At 38.8% G+C, this 20133-nt stretch overlaps 1 protein-coding gene and 1 long non-coding RNA gene across 3 annotated transcripts in view; one reads left to right on the top strand and one right to left on the bottom strand.

Annotated features, from left to right (window-relative positions):
- The window catches only part of LOC134754498 (uncharacterized), a 95482-nt gene extending 77857 nt beyond the window's left edge, over positions 1 to 17625 (bottom strand). Inside the window, exon 1 of the long non-coding RNA XR_010128901.1 lies at positions 17568 to 17625. This is a non-coding gene — a long non-coding RNA (uncharacterized LOC134754498). The remainder of the gene's footprint in view (positions 1 to 17567) is intronic.
- LOC134754146 (CCR4-NOT transcription complex subunit 1) overlaps positions 1 to 20133 on the top strand; it is a 78378-nt gene that overhangs the window by 20264 nt on the left and 37981 nt on the right. The window contains exons 4-7 of one of the 2 annotated variants that reach the window (XM_063690245.1): positions 7850 to 10364; positions 10571 to 11984; positions 12071 to 12631; positions 14092 to 14340. In XM_063690245.1, coding sequence (XP_063546315.1) covers positions 7850 to 10364; positions 10571 to 11984; positions 12071 to 12631; positions 14092 to 14340 — 4739 coding nt within the window. Of the gene's footprint in view, positions 1 to 7849; positions 10365 to 10570; positions 11985 to 12067; positions 12632 to 14091; positions 14341 to 20133 lie in introns of both variants that reach the window. The other variant, XM_063690244.1, reaches the window with a different exon arrangement.

The following is a 20133-nucleotide window of genomic DNA, read 5'->3' as shown; positions in this document are numbered from 1 at the left end:
TTAACTCCATAGGGTAAGTATTTGTACTTATATGTTCCAAATTCTGTTACAATGGTGGTTAGCAATTGGCTCTCCTCAGTCAAAGCAGCTTGTTAGTAAGCTTCCCGAAGATCGAGCTCGCAGTAGTATTCTCCCTGTTTTAAAGTTTCAAAAATGTCCTCCACATGTGGGAGGGGGTAATGGTCTATTTCCAAATTTGGATTTAAAGTGACTTTATAGTCCCCACAAAGTCTTACAGAGCCGTCTGGTTTTATAATTGGTACTACCGGCGTACCCCATTGACTCTGTTCGACTGGCACTATGCGACCATTTTGCTGTAATCTAACAATTTCATGTTTTACCTTATCTCGCAGTGCATACGGCACACGACGAACAGGCAGAAACTTGGGTACGGCATCTTTTTTTAATTTTAATGAAATCGCTTCACCTCTGAATGTACCCCACCCAGGGCTGAATACTGTTGCGAACTCCTGATCAATTAGTTGTTTGGCATCTGAAACATTTTTTACCAATATATTAGGATGACAATAAGCTACATTTTTAAAAGTTGGAGGCCACATATTTAATTGACTTAACCAATCCCGACCCATTAAACAAGGTGTTGAGTCATGCGACACATATATATTTAATTTTTTGTATTTATTATTATACTGCACTGGTACATTACAAATAATGCCCAGAGGCTGGGATTCTGATTGGTCGAAATTTCGAAATATGGCTTTTGATTTTTCCATAGTATATTCTTTTAAATATTTTTTGTGGAATTTAAGAGGCATCACTGACACTTCGGAACCAGTGTCCACTTCAAACTGTACTTTCTGTCCATGACCTATGGTCAGCTCTATAAAATGTGGTGGTATCCTACTTACTCTGTCAAAGGTATAAGTTGGATATTCTTCGTATAAGTTTTTTATGTCTTCCAATCCTTGGTCCTCCGTTTTTTCTTCATTTGTTACATCCAACATATTTGTCTGTCGATACTTCTCTGGGCACATTTTATATATGTGACCTTGTTGACCACATTCCGAGCAAAACTTTGTCTTCAGTGTACAATCTTTTTTCATGTGATTATCTTTTCCGCAGCAGAAACACTTACTTTTCGTGTTATTATTATTATTCTTCTTTGAGGGTGCATACCTCTGTCTTGGCATTTTGGAATTAGGTTTGACATATGAAATATTGCTAGTTTCTTCTTCTCCATTGGCTTGCTTATATGCAGACTCTACTGTTTTTGCTAATTTTATAAGGTCTTCTAATTTAGCCTCGGCACTTTGTTTCATCAATTCAAATTTAATTAGCTTAGAGTACACTCCGTCAACAAGTTTTTCTTTAATCTGGTCCTCTTCATCTTTGAATTGGCATTTCCGAGATAATTTTCGGAGATTTAACACATAGTCATCCACTGACTCCGTAGGGAGTTGGTTGCGTCGTCTAAACTCGGCCCTGTCTAATAGTGGGGTCTTAGTGTGTTTATATTTTTCTCTTAGCGTGTCGCATAACTCTTTGTAAGTTAATGTTATTGGTTTTTTTGTCTTACATAGAATTTGTAGTGTTTCAAACACATTTGAGGTTATTTTAGTAATAAGCAATGCCACTTTTTTTTCTTCTGGTACATCATTTAAGAGTATTAAAGATTCTAACTGTTGCTCGAAGACCTCCCAATTGTCTCCGTTAAATGGTTTTATTTCGTAGTTTGTCATGATTTTGTGTTTTAAAATTTTAGGTTGGCTTTGCACAGTTTGCACTTGATTTTGGTAGTAATCACTTAACAATTTCCTTAACGCGTCCACAGTTGGATTTTCCGGGCACTGTAAACCTTCTTCACTTATTATTCTTATTAAAATGTCTTTTACACACCGGTAAATGTAACTCCTTTTTCCTTGTTTTACCAAAGATATTAGAACATCGGCGTCTTCTGCTTCTGCCAAACTATTATCATTTTTATTCTTACCCTCAGTGACACCTGTCATAATAACGTTTCATTACACGTTCAGTCGGTCCATGAATGTTAGTAACAACGATTTATCAAGGTACCTTTTAATTTGTAGATAACCTCAAAGTGCGTTTGCCACCGCCATTATCATCACATATTTTGAAGTAATTTATTTCTTACTTGTGACCGATTTTATGTTCTTCTGGTTAATTTAGTCGTTGCACCGTGCTGGCCGAGTGTCCTCGTCGCCAATATTGTATCTTGGATTAAAACTACTTAATTTTGTAGATTTATTTTATTGGAGCGTAGCAATACACAACACCCGACACTGCAGAAGAGAGCGTTCCGTTTTACACATACTACAATACCCAAAGGGTAATAACGGGACCCTATTACTAAGACTCCGCTGTCCGTCTGTCAGTCACCAGGCTGTATCTCACGAACCGTGATAGCTAGACAGTTGAATTTTCACAGATGATGTATTTATGTTGCCGCTATAACAACAAATACTAAAAAGTACGGAACCCTCGGTGGGCGAGTCCGACTCGCACTTGGCCGGTTTTTTCTCTTTCACTCTTATAAATTTCGGTATTTCGCCATCGCCTCCATTTCATTCGGCATTTTTTCATGGTCGGGTTATACCATCATAGCAAACCCGACCATGAAAAAATGCCCGGTCGGTGATAAAGATAAAGCATGGCACTATTTTTTCTTTCCTCTTATAGGAATCGCAATAAGACTATCTTTCTCTATCAAAGAGTGTCAGGCCCTTGAACCTAATTTAGTTTTTTTTTTATTTACTTTTTTGAAAGTATGTACAACGACTGGACCGCGACCTTGGTACCGTCAAAATATCTCTTTTTCGCTCTCTGCGTACGGCAGCCCACCTTAAGCGCCTAACACATTATGATACACGTTGTGATATGGGGCATTATCAACAACTAACACTGAATTCGTCGGCAAATTTGGAATGAGCTGATTTCTAAGCCATTTTTCATAGTTCTCGCTATTCATCTCTTTGTGATAATCGCCTGTTGTGTCTGTAGATTTATACATAAGCAACGCACCAGGTATAAAACCATTTTCACTGCCGGCGTTAGCTATTATGAGACGTTGTCCTTTGGAAATTGGTTTTTTAATTCCTGCGTTGCTAGAGTCTACCTAGACGTGTGCGCCGATTAAAAAATGGTCGGCGGCGGCGTTTGCCAAAAAATTGGCGGCGGCGTGAAATCGGTGTGACCTTGACTTTCAGGTTTTTAAGAAAAATCATGAATTTGCTGTTTTTCTTGAAAATTTGATCAATCCAGTTTGCTGGCCAGTGATTCCAGTGAACTAAGTATAGTTTTGAATAGGCTGTGAGTAAAATAGGATTTGTAAATGAATAATATAGGATAGGTATAAATAATAGCTTGAATTCCCTAGTAACTTGGATTAAGGGGTTACCTGGTCCCAATGACCTACGATCCAATCTGTAACTCCCCGTCCCCGTGTAACTTGCCGTCATACAGTTTTTACTAGTACGGAGGAATCGTTTCCTGCTCTTATGAACAACATGATGTAAACTTAAAATTGTACTTAAAGGAAATAAATAAATAGAAATTGAAATTGTAACCCTCCATTTTTTCTTGATTTCCATGGTTTATCGTATTAAAAATGACGGACTTTAACAAAACAGAACTCCAATATCCTAATTGAAGATTTGCTAGACATAGTGGACTGCTATGGCTTCCTTTTAACGGTTTTCTTGTCGTACAAGGACCAGTTGTCTCATTGCTGAGGATCGCGATCACATGTAATTTGTCTCCATTTCGCGCGGTCATAAGCCGTGTGGACTGCACGGTGCAGACTGCCGCAAGCCGACCTCTTCATTGCGTTCTTCTCACAATGCTCCAACTCGAGCACGTTTGCCATCGGCCTAAATACATGTGTTTCTCCACATCATGCGTTGAAAACCGCATGATATGTCCGAGGAATCTAATGGCTCGCCCATGGCATGTTGTGAAGAGGTGAGTGGCGATATTGAGTTTAGGGTTTTTTTTTCTAGCTGTCCAAGATATAAGCAGCAGTCTTCGTCAACACCACATCTCAAAAGCCAACCAACCAACCTTTGCCACTTCACACTTTTTGAGACTCCACGTTTCGGTACCATACTGGAATATTGAAAAGACGAGAGCACGCAAGCGCACTTTATTGCACGTCGAATACCTCTGTTCTTCCAGATCTTGTCGAGGTTAGCCATGATAGCTCTGCGGCGTATCTTGGCGGTGCAACCAACCGGCACTGGTTATCAACCCAAGATATACAAACTAGCTCGCTTTTCAGTGCTTCGGTAACTGGGAGAATATTTGCCTTGTCTACTACCATTACTTTTTTCTTGGAACGGTTGATCTTAAGACCCCTCTAGAACTTTTATCTTCAATTTTCTTCAGAAGAGCCGCGATTTCGATATATTTGCTATTGTTATTTCCATCAGGCAGGCGACAATAGTAGCACAGTTACAAGAACTTTTGTACCAAGTCATATTATCATTCATTCTTGTTAGATGGCCCATTATGGAAAGGGCTTCTAAGTTTATAACTACTACAAAAATGTTTGGTTAATTGAAAGCCCCAGTGACCCAGGTGACTGTAACCATAGCAACGAGTGACAAGAAAATGTTGCTTCACCCATTTACAGCTTGCACATTTCCGTAGGACAAGCGAATCTACAGTGTTGTCACTCTGTCTCCCTCTTTCTTGTTTTCGGACACTGGGTCTCGAGAGTATTCTCAAATCAATATTTTCAGATTTTTACTGAAATTAAATACAGTTTAAGAAGCAAGGAAATAAGCAAGGATGATGGTCGCAATATTAGCCAGTCAATTTTCATTTTCTATTCCACCTTGATGTCCCATGGTACATGAGCCCTGTGTTTTCGTTGCTCGTAACTCGTAAATCTTGTCATGACATGACTAAGGATTCTGCCTTGGTATGTGAGGCAATGTGTATTCACAATTAACAAGAAAAAAATACTTCATATAACTATCGCTATCTCATCTTTCTTGACGCAGAATACTGAGGATTACTCATTTACTTTAATCTATGTGTCAAAAAGTGTGTGCAACTGGCTCTTTTGTTTTGTTTAATTAATAATTATTGTATATCTGACAAAAAAATCCGTATTGTAATTCAAATGGAAGTGCTAATTAACAACACTCAAGGTCACGTCGATTTCACGCCGATCATTTATCGGCGCCGGCGGTGTGGCCAAAAAGCCCGGCGGCGGCGGCGCGCCGACGCGGCGCACACGTCTAGTCTGACCAACCTTTGCTACCAACGTGCGACGTGTGTATATACGACTCGTCCATATACACTATATCCCTTCCTTCATTCCTGCTTAATTTATCTAAATATTTGGTCCTTTTCAGTCGCACATCATGCTTTTCCATCAAAGTTTTTCGATTATCCCTTGTTTTACAGTATCGAAATCCCATTTTTCGTAGAATTTTTCGTAGCGGGACTGTAGAACCCTTGAAATTAATAGATTCTATTAGCTTCAACCGCAAATTTTTCAAATTCGGGAGTTCTTTGAATCTATTATGGAAATCATATACCATCCTCCTGATTACATCGTAATCAAAACTATCCAGATTTAACACAAAGTCCTTTCTCGGTCTCTTTTTCTTTGGCGTTTCAAAGGGCACGGATGGAGGTTTTTGGTCGGCTTCGCTTAGTATTTTTCTTAATGTATGTTTTGAAATTCCTGTTGCTTCTATCACCCGGTCTTGAATTTTATTACAATATTTACACGTATCACTATTCTTAAAAGTTTCGGCTTCTTTTGAATAATATTTGTATTAATTATATATCATTTCTTGTGATTGAGACGAGTCCCCATTTAGTTATGAAATTAAATATATTGTTTACCTACTAGTTATGGTGGTATTAACTACTCTATATATTTTAAGGCTGAAAAGGCGACTGCACTCTTTGGGTGTTGGATTGCAACTAAATCAGTAAGAAACTCACTTTCTATTACGCGATTACGTCCGATTTTACCCGAAAAACGAATGTCGTTCTAAGAGTTAACGGACTGTACTATCCGTTTTACCTTAAAAAGTTACAAAAAGCATTTTGTATTTTAAAGTTTTTCAAAATGCAAAATACATGTACTTTTTTGTATTTGAAATAAAATACAAAATAGTTTTCGATAAAAGTATTTATAAAAAACAAATAAACAAATAGGTATTTTGTATTTAGTATTTGTATTTCAAATGCATTTATTTCAAATAATTAACATCTCTGGAAACCGATATGCGTCACGACACAACACAACACGACATGACAGACAAATGTGAACCGGGCTTCAGTCAACATCTATCTCTAGTACGTTGCGGACTCGTTATAGTGCTCCTCTTTGTTACGTTTGATGTTTTTACTTGGCTCTTTTATTGGACTGCTTCCCGTTTAACCTGTGACTACAGATGTGCGGAAAGTTTCCAAAAACTTGAAAAAATTCTGGGATATTTTGGATAGTTTCACAAGATATAAAGGAAGTTTTCAAAATTTCCGAGAACTATTCCAAGTTTTTGGAAACTATCCGCAACATGCACATGCTTATCGGAATATTTTCGGCTCACTGTCTCCCGGCTTGTTAATTATTATTATTATGTGTGAATGCACAGGCAGCTTAAAGCTGATACGTGCACATCAATGTCCACTTGTGTTTTGTAGTCTTCGAAAGTGTTCATCGAGTTTGTTTTTAAAAGAGTTTTTCGAGGGTGCACTGATCACTGACTCGGGCACTGTTCCACACTTTCACTACGCGGTTAGATAGGAAGTGTCGTCAGGGGTTGCTATTACTCTGCGTCCGTGTCAGTTTCAGAGAGTGTCCTCTCAGTCTGTCATTTATGTTACGAGAAAATATGTCGCTTAACCCCGGTACGTTGTAGTGTCCTGTGAGTATTTTATATGTTTCTATCAAGTCACCGCGTTGCCTTCGCTGCTCGAAGGTTGTCAGGCCCAATTCCTTTAATCTATCTTCATATGGTTGATTACGAAGAGATAGTACCAATTTTGTGGCTCTTCTCTGGACTCTTTCAATAAGATTTATATCCTTCTTAAAATATGGATTCCAAATTTGAAAGGCATATTCCAGTAAGGGTCTTACATGTTTTATAGAGCTTAATAAAGAGATTCTTGTCTATGTAACGGAAAGCTTTCCTGATCATGTATAAAACCGAATAGGGATGATGACACATGTTGAATTTTATAACAAAATCTAGTAACATAGATAGCAAATGAGCAATTTATCACAATAATGTAGATATTAAAATAATATATGGAAATAGTACAAAAATACAGGACTTGAAAGTTTCAAAATTTAAGTAATTTTTCAACTTCCAAAAAAGAAAAAAATAAGGGTACCATTCGATTCCTTACCTTTTATCCAAAAAAATATTGTACAGCAACTATATACATAAACGCAATATTTCACCGACAAAAACGAAATGTTCTTATATTTTCCATACATTCCAAATGGGCTCTCAGTGAACTTGACGTCACGTTCACTTATCGTTTTGTGTTTCGCGAGTGAAGTACGACTGTCGGGCGTTGACTATCGTTTCTGTCTTTTGTATTGCTGTAATGCAATGGGTCCCATATACATTTAATCCTAAAAATAAACCTGATCGATTGATACCATTAATAAAAATTTGTCATCTAGCCTTTTTGGTAAACCCTAAAATATGTTCCTCCCATTTAAGATTATTAGTTATAACGACTTTAATTTATATTTAATTTTTTTTAATTACTGTAATTAGGCTGTTTTCTATTTACTTTTTTATTTGATTTAAGAAGTAATTTTGGACATTTGTGGTAAAGTGAATCATAAAAGTTAAATCCTTATGTACATATGTGTATCGTCTTTATCTTTCAGAGCGAGGACATCAAGTAGAACGTGCAGGCCTTCAGGAATGCAGCCCTGAAGTTTTGCAAAATCTTCTGACGAGTCTCGCTCACGAAAATTTTCGTTTGGCAGCTGTGACTAAGGACTTGTTTCTAAAACGATTACGAAGTGACTTTCCGCGCGAAGTAGTGCCCATAATACTCGCGCCACTGCTGTATCCTGACGATACACAGACACCCCTCGAGGAGATGACCACGGCCGACGACATGACCGCAGCCATGATGGACAACTCGTTCGCAGATATAATCCGAGATATCGGGTACAGCTTCACCGCATCCGTCGAGGAATGCAAAAACAACATGTTAAACTTCGGTGCTCGAGAGCCCACTGCGATAGACGTGGCCAGGGTTATTTCGATGATGGTTCGATATCACGCCACAGCCGAGGGCCCGCAAATACAAACACCAGGAAATTTTTGGATGGGGCACGAAGCCAAAAAGGACCTAATTACACATGGACATGGGGAGTCTTGGAACGCTGAAGTTTTTGTTCAAACTCTTAAAGAGCTGGCTTCTAACCTAAACTGGAAAGAAGTAATTCTACAACTCGACCATCCCGAGTTTATTGTTCCAGATAGGCAAGGCCTTAACTTATTATTCACTATCCTAAGATTGGGGCTTCAGAGTGCAGGATATCCTGCAAATATTTTTCCTGTTGAATATCTTTGTCGTAGGTGGACTAATCTAGAGGGCCAGCTTAGCTTGATAAGTAATATCCTCAAACATCCAGATATATTCAGTTTTGCAGACCATCCATTTCATCCAGTGTCAATTGATTTATTAAAATCACCTCCAGAGACAGATAACAAAGAAATAGCGACTTGGCGTTGTTTATACTTGGTAGAACTGCTAATGTATGCCGCTGACCGCGACTATTACGTCCAAGTGCATGAGTTATTCAAGTTTCCTCTGCAGCATTGTCCTGACATCCTGCTACTGGCTTTACTGCAAATAAGTCCACCAATTACTGTTTTTAGACAAGAGTTATTGACAACGCTGATACCGATTTTCTTGGGTAACCATCCAAATTCAGCAATAATATTACACCATGCTTGGCATACACAGAACCCTAACATAAAGCATATAATAATGCATGCTATGGCCGATTGGTATATAAGAGGTGAGAGTGACCAATCAAAGCTATCCCGAATCTTAGATGTGGCACAAGATCTTAAAGCCCTGTCTCTTTTATTGAATGTGCAATCGTTTCCATTCGTTATTGACTTGGCCTGTTTGGCCTCTCGACGTGAATATTTAAAGCTCGACAAATGGCTGACCGACAAAATAAGAGACCATGGAGAGACATTTGTTTCAGCTATGGTGAAGTTTTTACAAAGAAGATGTCCACAGGTTATTGGGAAAGGACCGGAAGAACAGCTTCCGAAGGCTGCGCAGCTACCGCACGAAACTATCGCTACTATGTTAGCTTGCTTGCAGCTCTGTAGTCCCAACGTTCAACCTGACTTACAAGAAGCAATCTACAATGTGATTACTAGTTGTCAGACGCTAATACTTAGCAAGACGCGTCAAAACATTGCGGGTATAGCCCGACCAACTCACACACGGGTATTGGAAACTCCCTTCAATCCTGCTGGTCTGGGTGGTCAGTTGTTTACCCCGCATGTTGATTCCATAGCAACTTTGACCCCGACCGTCGCGAGTATGAACTTAGGTGCTCCGGCAAACTCAGCTTTTGCTATGCCTGGTAATCTTGGTCCTCTAGTTACTACTCCGGGATCTCCTTCTCGACTTATGGGTGCTGGACCTAATAGTCCTTTCGCAATGATGCCCTTACAGCACAACACGAACGTGGCTAACATGGGAGCATTGGCCAGAATGGGCCAAGCGCCTGCAATGGACAAACCGCGTATTCCAGATCCCATACATTTTCCGGAAATGATGCAGAATGTTTCCAAAGAAATTGAGGATGAAGCCAATGGCTATTTTCAAAGAATCTACAACCATCCACCTCATCCAACGTTGTCCATAGATGAAGTACTCGACATGTTGAAGAAATTCCAAGAATCTCCAAACAAAAGAGAACGAGAAGTATTTTCATGTATGCTACGTAACCTCTTTGAAGAGTACAAATTTTTCCCTCAATATCCAGACAAGGAATTGCACATTACTGCTCAACTTTTTGGAGGAATCATAGAAAAAGGACTAGTACCAAGCTACGTTTCGCTGGGATTGGCTTTACGATTTGTGCTTGAAGCTCTAAGGAAGCCAGAGGGATCCAAAATGTACTACTTCGGTATAGCTGCTCTGGACAGATTTAAATCTCGTCTTAAAGACTATCACAAATATTGCGAGCATGTTAGAGCTATACCTCATTTTTGCGAGTTCCCTCCACACTTGATAGAATACATCGAGTTCGGATTGCAAAGCCAAGAGCCACCTACTAAACCACAGGGAGCTGTGCTGCCCACAAGCCTGGCGGCCATGCTGACTCAGAGTGCGGTGGTCACTGTGTCTGCCCCTTACAGGTTACTTTCAATTTATTAGATTGAATATGTTACTACTTACTTACGCCTGCTGTGTGCTATGCATGTTGCTAATAATGGTCACAATATACAAAAGGAAGGCTAACATTAAATTAGTTTGCTTTTTGGCCTATAAATACAAAAAAGTTTTTGAAATGATTATGCTATATTACTTACTTTATTACTTGATGTGATTTATATTGTTTTAGGGCCGTTGTTTGTGCGCCGTCGGCGATTTCGGGTATATCGAAGGTGACTAATGCCGCTGGTGGCATGGGCAGCCGACCATCTATAGCTAACGCCACAAACATTGACACTCTTTTGACTGCTACAGACAAGGAAGAAAAAATAAATGCACCACCTGAAGCTATCCAAGACAAAACTGCTTTTATTTTCAATAATCTCAGCCAGCTCAACCTGCAGACGAAGTGTGAAGAGCTCAAAGAAATCATCACAGACGAATACTTCCCATGGCTTTCGCAGTATCTGGTCATGAAGAGAGCGTCGATAGAACTTAACTTTCACGCTCTGTATTCAAATTTCCTTGACGTTCTCAAAATACGCGACGTGAACAAAATGGTCACAAAAGAAACTTACCGAAACATCAAAGTATTATTGCGCTCCGACAAAGGTATCGCAAATTTCTCTGATCGTTCGCTGCTGAAGAACCTCGGGCATTGGCTCGGCATGTTGACGCTGGCCCGCAACCAGCCCATTCTTCACGTGGACATTGACCTCAAAGCACTCCTTCTCGAAGCTTATCACAAAGGACAGCAGGAGCTTCTGTACGTCGTGCCGTTTGTGGCCAAGGTTTTGGAGTCTTGTGCAAAAAGCGTAGTGTTCAAACCTCCAAATCCCTGGACAATGGCTCTAATGAACGCATTAGCTGAATTACATCAAGAGCCTGATCTCAAACTAAATTTGAAGTTCGAAATAGAAGTGCTTTGCAAAAACTTAAGCCTCGATATCGCAGATCTAAAGCCTTCCATATATCTTAAAGATTCAGAAAAACTAAGGTTGATTGAGTTCCAACTTTCTCAACCAAAACCTAACAAGGAAGCAACTAACCCGATGCCAGTGGCCCAAAACATAGTTCAGACGGCTCAGATGCAACTGATGCCTCCTCAGCCTCCGATGCTGCCGCAGGAGGACATGGCCGCCACCGCGCCGACGCCGACCAGCGGCCTGGTGGCTAACGATCCTAGCATGATTGGGGTGCTCGGTTTGCCTGAGCCTCGCTTCAATTACTTGGATGTTAATGTATCTTCTACTTCTGCATTTGGACAGAAAATTTGCTTCAATCCGCACATCATTCTTTTCCAAAACTATCCGCACTTAAAGCAATTTGTCAAGCCAGCTATAGAAAGGTCAATCCAAGAATGGATTCATCCCGTAGTTGAGCGATCAATAAAATATGCGCTAACCACTTGTGAGCAAATCATCAGGAAAGATTTCGCGCTTGACCCTGATGAAGTCCGAATGCGCACTTGTGCTCATCACATGACGAGGAATCTTACCGCGGGTATGGCGATGATAACGTGCAGGGAACAAATCATCAGCACCATTAGCACCAACTTGAAAGCCGCCTTTGTCACGGCTTTGATGCCAGCAACACCCCAACAGGTACTCTACTGTTTTAAGAATATTGTTTTTTTTTATTACGTTAACAAAACCTTTACCTTTTAACTAATATTGATGTATTTCAGAAGGAGATAGTAGATAGCGCCGCAGCAGTTCTCGCTACCGAAAATATGGAATTGGCTTGCGCTTTCATTCAAAAGACGGCAGTCGAAAAAGCGCTACCCGAACTGGACAAAAGACTAATGAACGACTACGACATGAGAAAAATCGCTCGCCAGGAAGGCAGACGATACTACGACCCGATTGTCTTGACATATCAGACGGAGAGGATCCCTGAACGCGTGCGATTGCGCGTCGGTGGGCCGACTGACATGCAAATCGCCGTTTACGAAGAGTTCGCTTGCAATATACCTGGCTTCATGCCCGTCCGCGACGCCGGCATGTTCATCCCCAAACAGCAGCAGGAACAGATCCCGCAGCTGACTTTCAGCCAGGTCATGAACCCGACGCAGGTGTACGGCACGGATGAAATGAGCACTCTTATCACGGCTGCCGAGGTCTTCCTAGCGAACTCGATAGCAGTAGCGTCTCTGGCAGTACAGTCTGCAAATATGCACTCGCTACTAGAATGCCTTATTTTGGCTAGACGGAATCGGGACATTGTATCCGGATGTACTTTATTACAGAAGGTAATCTAACATCATGTTTTTTTTTGGTAGTAACTGAAACTAGGCGAATTCTAGAAAAGCTTGTCCTGTAAACTTATCTAGAATTTTAATCTTAAAATATGATTTGAAATACGTTGTTAAAATCTTTCGGGTTTCTCATGGGCACGTTGTATATATTTAAGTCAATCATGTTAGTTATATTTTTAATTAATTTACGCGTCATAAACCTATAAAGGTGTACTTAGGAAAAGAGGTCGAGTTTACGCCGCAAAGAACATACAATTAACAGCAGTACATACATATTTGCATGCAGGAATTTTAAGCTAATAGTTTTGCTAACTGTGAAGTCGAGAATCCGAATAATTGATGAATGATGTTTATCTACATATCAATATCATAACCTCCCTATAATATATTCAGAAACGATAAGCTAACGGCCTATATAACAATGTATTCGTAGTTTTAACTTTACGTTATCGATAACCTTTACGATTACATTCAAATTTAGAACATATCTGAGAAACAAGGAATTTTGATTTAGCCTCTATTCTAAGGCCAGGATTACACTTGTAAGTTTTACTTACGTAGGTAGGGACAAAGCTATTTGCTAGAATGAGATAACGATATTCATATCTCATTCTCCTCAGCTGTGTCCCTACTTACGTAAGTAAAACTTACAAGTGTAATCCTGGCCTAATATCAGTCGAGATGACGTTTTATTCGAAATGAAGTGTCCAACAATTTTGTCAAATTTCGCATGTTACTTGATGTCGAACTATATGGCAGTCGGCCCTCAACTCTAGTTTGTCTCTGAAAAAAAAATCAACGGATGCGTGTCATGCGCGAAAAAGTTTGCATTACCGCCATTTGACGTTTGTGTATAAAATTACTTTGTTTTGTTGAAGTTTATGATATTGATGTAGATAAAGCAGTGTATGTAACTGTACATAATTAGGCATTGAAATACTCGTGTGATCCTTTTATGAAATTCATTTCATAAACTCATACTCGTATTTTAATGCCTTTCATTAGTCATATAATAGTATTTTAATTTATCGCCACTCGTTTCGAATTTCCTCTTTTCCGCACTTGTATCGTAAATAACTATTGTGCAACGGGTACATAATAAAAGGGTTACATAGCGAAACGAAGTTTAGTTTTGTAAAGACACGCCCGAGATTTTTAATACTAATTATGTACCGTTGCACACAATATTATTTCTAAGACAGCGGCAAACGCCTAAAATTAAAAATTAAATCAAAGTAAATAATTATTTATAGATCTTTGCCTAGAAGTCAGAATAAAAAACAACAACAATAATATTGTACGAATATCCCTAAGAACACTGCTGTAGGATCCTTATAACACTGCGCCGGGGCCCCGCGCGCCGCGCTCTTTATGAAGTTGATTAAATCTCACTGGCAATCTCTACAAATAAGAATGGTGGAATGTGGAGTAGAAAAACTAGTATTATGTTGTAGGGCGTGGAAGGTCTCCTGGACGGGCACATCGTACAGCCGGGCGCGAGCAGCGACCACGTGGAGATGATGACGCGCTACCGCGACGTGCACCTGCGGGTGCTCAAGCTGCTCGAAGACGCGCGCGTCTACGGCCACGTGTGGACCACCAAGCAGATCACCTGCTGCCTCACCGAGTGCAGGGAGGAACTCAAGTACAACCTAGAAGCAGTCGACTGTCTCATCAGAAATAACCTTATCAACCTACCACAGGTAACACATCTCTGTTGAATCGAATAATACATTGTTGTTTGCAGTATTTGGCCATTGCAATGGAAGTCGGTCATATTAGACCCCTATTAGTTTCCTTTTGGTTCAAGTTGATTTGCCACTAAGAATTTTGTAAATATTCAACGTGCTATGACGGTTCAATTTTTAGTGACATGGCTTATCATATCTTATGGTTTTCAGGGTTATGGATGGTCTCACTTCGATCCATAGGGATCTTTTGTGCAGTTACCCCCTAGGAAAGATCCGTCCGCTAATCAAGAGCTTTTCCCACCATCTCCATATGCCGGATGATGGAGCTCATGGGTAGCGTTTTAAATTCTTTTGGTTCCAGATAGCCGGTTCCAAAGTCCTTCATTCTTTGTCTGGCGAGGGCGTGACGCGTGACATTCACATAAGGTGTTCTACTGTCTCTTCCTCTTCGCCACACATACGACAATCGGTGTTGTCAGCGTGTCCCATCTTGGCCAGGATTCCCTTGACCCCGTAATGGTCAGTAAACACCCCCGTTATTATTTAGAGTTGTCGTTTGCTAACTTTCCAAAGCTTTTTGTTCCAACCAGAGTCTACCCCTTGTATAAAGAGCTATGAGTGCTTTAGACCTGTCAGACTGTCCCATTCTTTCTGATGTTTGGTCTTAGAAAGGTCTTTGATAGCCGTTCCCTGTGAGAGCCCCACGAATGGTTCCGGACCTATAAGGTTTTATGCAGATCCGGCTCTGGCAAGTTCATCTGCATTTTCATTGCCTATGAATCCCTCGTGCCCTGGGATCCATACCAGTTGCACTTTGTTTTGCCTTCCATGCTTGTTCAGAGCTTGGATGCCATTGTATACCACCTACAGTTCACTCTGGGCGCCTTAAGCGCTTTTGAGTGCAGCCTGACTGTCGCTGAGTATATAGATATATTCTTCCTAAAGGCAAACCAACTGTATTCTCATGCACACAGGCAATTATAGCGTATGTCTCGGCTTGGAAGACAGTGGCGTAGTTGCCCATTCTTATGCTACTACTAAAGTCATTTGCATAAATGCCTGCCCCAGTACCAGATTCTGTCTTGGACCCATCTGTATACCATATGATGTCATTTTGATCAGAAATTGGTGCTTCAAGACCTTCGGTACATTCAGCCCTTGTTGTAACTTTGACATTAAAATTCTTACGGAACACAAACTTGGGTTGCATCTTATCGCAGCCCATATAGCACAATCGGATTAGGACTAACCTCGAAATCTCTTCCAAAGTTTTGAAATTTGGTATGTATGTTAATTAAAGGTCTCTTTTTCATGTCCACACTATTTGACATTTGGGGACCTCGAGGAATCGCAGCCATCTTGGAAAATGTGTACCATCCTGGAGAAATTTGCGTTTTACTCTAAATCTACGTTCTCTGTGAAAATATGGTGTAAGGCAACATTAAAGCTTATGAGATTTTACACTAAAAATTTAGATATATTTGCGGAAAAAATACATCTTGTTATAGAAAATAATTGCTGAATCCAGATTTAGCGCTTATACCCTTTCAGGGGATATGCTCTTAATAGGAAACTTGTAGAAATATGAATTCCACTTTTATCTATACATTTGTACACGTTATACCCCAATATCAACATTTTACTCGACTGCGACTTAAACAGAAAGTAGGGTTATGGGTGAAAATCAGTACACCCTGTAGCTCAGGATACTGGACGGATTTTTTAAAATGACGTATCGGTGAGTCCTCTTGCCCTTCGCAACCTGTTTACACTTATTTTATTGAAGAAAAATCAATACAGCCGCCTTGAGAGGACGTCGAATATTAAATCATATTTTTACGTTTATCGCCTAACTATTGAGTGGATTTCAATAAAATAGACATCAGTAGATCCATAATTAGTACACGAGGGCTATTCAATACAAATTTACTAAAATAAACGGAGGAGAAATGTTTAGGACTAAAAAATGTGATAGCAGAAACAGATTTTAGGTCTTAAATGGGATTTAAACAGTAGTGGACAGTAATGTAATTTGACACCTACAATTTCAGGGATCCCTGTTTCCGTGTCATAAAATTGGAGCTTCGGGGACCACGGGGATCAAACGCCATCTTGAAAAGTTATTTTTTGGTTTTTTTGTTTTTCTCGGAATATCTGGGTTTAATGTGAATACTGTGTATGACGAAACCAAAGCTTATTAAGTTCTACACAAAAAAGGTATAAAACAAAGGTATAATACAGTACAATACAATCATTTATTAATAAAATTACAATTTTACACGTTATAGTAATAACATTACAATGCTAGAGTGCTATGCAATACAAATTTACTAAAATAAACGGAAGAAAAATGTTTAGGACTAAAAAATGTGATAGCAAAAACAGATTTTAGGTCTTAAATGGGATTTAAACAATAGTGGACAGTAATGAAATTTGGCACCTACAATTTTAGGGATCCCTGTTTGCGTGTCATAAAATTGAAGCTTCGGGGACCACGGGGATCAAACGCCATCTTGAAAAGTAAGTCTTTTTGGTTTTTCTGTTTTTCTCGGAATATCTGGGTTTAATGTGAATACTGTGTATGACGAAACCAAAGCTTATTAAGTTCTACACAAAAACTTTCTAAGGGTTCCTTACCATTATCAAAGAGGATATAATAAGATAGAGCGGTACTGTCATAGTAAATTTTGTAACCACTGTAAATTTACTGCCATCTATCGACACTTTAAAACTAAAACTGAAGATTTATAAAAATACGATAAAATGTATTTAAATATGGATAAATGATTTTTTTATTTGCATTAATTATTTTTATATGATTATGACTCATGTTCTTTTACTGATATGCGTTAAAATTATAAATAACAAACAAAACCGTCAACGCTTTCTATACGAGAGTAGGCCAAAACTAGTGGCGCCATCTGATCGAGAATCAAAGTTTCGTGATTTTCGAGGCACGTTTTTTCCTTATACTGTATCCATCTATTACGGAGTTATATATATCTTTGCCATTACACAAAATACGGCATAAAATCACCTTTGTTGTATGGGAGCCCCACTTAAATATGTTTATGAAATTAATTTTTTTTTTTTTATATTTGAGTTGATTGAAAGGTAAATTGCGGTTTACGATTTATGACGTATAAAAAAAACTCCTTACTACATCTCGTTCAAACCAATTTTCGGTGGAAGTTTGCATAAAAAATGATATTAGAAACCTCAATATCATTTTTGAAGACCTATCCATAGATACCCCACACGTATGAGTTTGATGAAAAATGTTTTTTTGAGTTTCAGAGAAAAACTTATAGTTTCGGAAAAAAGTGTCTGTGACATACGGACGGACAGACAGACAAACAGACATGACAAATCCATAATCCACAAATCCATATTGACATTCGTTATATAGTGTATAATACTAACCATATATTTAAGCTTTATGTGTACTAACAACAATGATCTCAGTTGGTCTATGAATAAAATATAAAATAAAAAAATTAAAATAATGGTTCCGTTTTTTTGCCATTTGGCTACGGAACCCCAAAAAACCGGCCAAGTGCGAGTCGGACTCGCGTTCCAAGGGTTCCGTACATTACACAATTTAAACAATGTATTTTTTATGTGAAATGTCTTTAAAAGACCCGTAGGGGTCGGATCAAAAACTAAGTAGTTAACTCCGACTCACGCTTGACTGCACATTTCTAATAGGTTTTCCGGTAATTTATAGGTAAAGATCTATTTTGTGTATTTTTTTCAAAATTCTTGACCCAGTAGTTTCGGAGATAAAGGGGGGGGAATGGTCATTTTTTGCCTATTTTCTTGAATAACTTCTAAACTATTTATCTTAAAATTATAAAAAAAAATTTTGAGATTCTCACAATGAGCTCTTTCATTTGATATGTAACACGATATACCTATAGTTTGACAAACTTTAATTTTTAATTTTCTCATTTACCCCCCAAAAGTGGTGTTTAAAATTAATTTGTTTACGTTACATGTCCATCTTTGGGTCACAAGCTTACATATGTGTACCAAATTTCAACTTAATTGGTCCAGTAGTTTCGGAGAAAATAGGCTGTAACAGACGGACAGACAGACAGACAGACAGACGCACGAGTGATCCTATAAGGGTTCCGTTTTTTCCTTTTGAGGTACGGAGCCCTAAAAAGGTATAAAACAAAGGTATAATACAGCACAATACAATCATTTATAGTCTAGAGGCAGATTAAACAAAAGTCGTCTCCTTCACGATTTTCGTAGACCTCTTCTAAATACCTACAACTGGTATGGATATGTTCCTTCTGGTCTCCAGAATACGAATTGACCGGTTGTGGTTTATGGAGGGGGGGACGGGTGCTACAAAAGGGGGGCAATGATGGCGGCCGACTGTCATCGAAATTTGTTCACATCTCGAGCCCTATGAGACCGATCGGGTCGTGTGAGATGTCATTTGAAAGACAATTAAACGTATTATAATTGTTTCTAAATAACCGTAGTCATCACTTTAGTCGTTTACAAAATATTTGAAAAAATATGGTTACTTTTACCGTGGACGTTTGCATAAGTACTGATAAAACATGCTTATAACTCAATAAATTATAACTTTACCGCAATGAATGTTATTACAAAATATACAAGAAATTTTATGAGCTTTCCAAAAACATAAGCTATATTTGTATATAATACTATATAACCAAGTAATGATGAATTTTGTTCAGCATGGGTCACTGCGCATCGTCATATGAATGGCGGCTGACCGTCGTCGTATTTTTATTATTTCTCGGATTCTATTTTACGGATCAAATCGTGATAGGTATGATTTGAAAGCATTTTAAATGTACTGTAATCGATTCTTTGAAGTCTGAGATGAAAAATTAACTGTCTGATTTTTTTAAAGAAAATTTAAAATTTTACTCAAAAGGTTCCGTTAATGACCAAAATAATTTGAGAAACAGATTATTTAACGTGAATAATACCTAATAAAAATCAGATTTTTTATTAGCTTTCTCAAAATATAGATTTAGTTACCAAATAACTAATAGTATATATATATCAATGCCCATTTTGTCAAGCAAGTACAAACGGCGCGGCGGCGGAAGACCAGCAGCATACTATTGTTAGCTATTGTTTGAAAGTACATTTATTTGTAATGTTTAGCTACCTCTAGGATAGTGTAAAGGCAGGGTAGTGTTAGGATTTTGTTACTAGTGAACAGTTCTTTGGCAGGGTGGTCCCATTTGACACCGGCGACTACACGAATTGCGCGCTTCTGTAATTTGAAGACTCGCGCTCTGCGGCGTCACCCCATAGGTCACTCACAGAAAACCGCCTAATATTGGCCATTTTGCTCGCGACGGAAATCACCAACCTCTGAGGTGCGGGGCGGGTGCTCACGGGGTTGTGATTGGTCGTTCCAAACGACACGTGTAAGCGTAGGGATGGGACATGTTCATTACAGGCAGTGGTACTGGTACCAGTTGTACCATAATTTATTGTGGTAAAATTGTTATCAATAAAGTCTACAGAAACAATACTTAATAATATTGAAACAATATAATATTTCATTACTTTATAAATGTATCTAAAAAATTACTTAGCATATTAATTATATAAGATTCTAAACGTAAAGTACCTAATAAGAGTCCCAGAAAATATGTATGAAATTTAATACTAGGTGTTGCATACATTTTGTGGCGAAATTTACATTCAAGAGATTTACACAGTATGTACTTCGTAAAAGCGTTAAAAAATAAGGTGCTTCTGAGTAACTACAATTTCCGTACTTTTTAGTATTTGTTGTTATAG

Source organism: Cydia strobilella, chromosome Z, assembly GCF_947568885.1.
Source record: "Cydia strobilella chromosome Z, ilCydStro3.1, whole genome shotgun sequence".
Lineage (NCBI taxonomy): Eukaryota > Metazoa > Arthropoda > Insecta > Lepidoptera > Tortricidae > Cydia > Cydia strobilella.
This window is presented reverse-complemented; position numbering and strand designations above follow the sequence as displayed.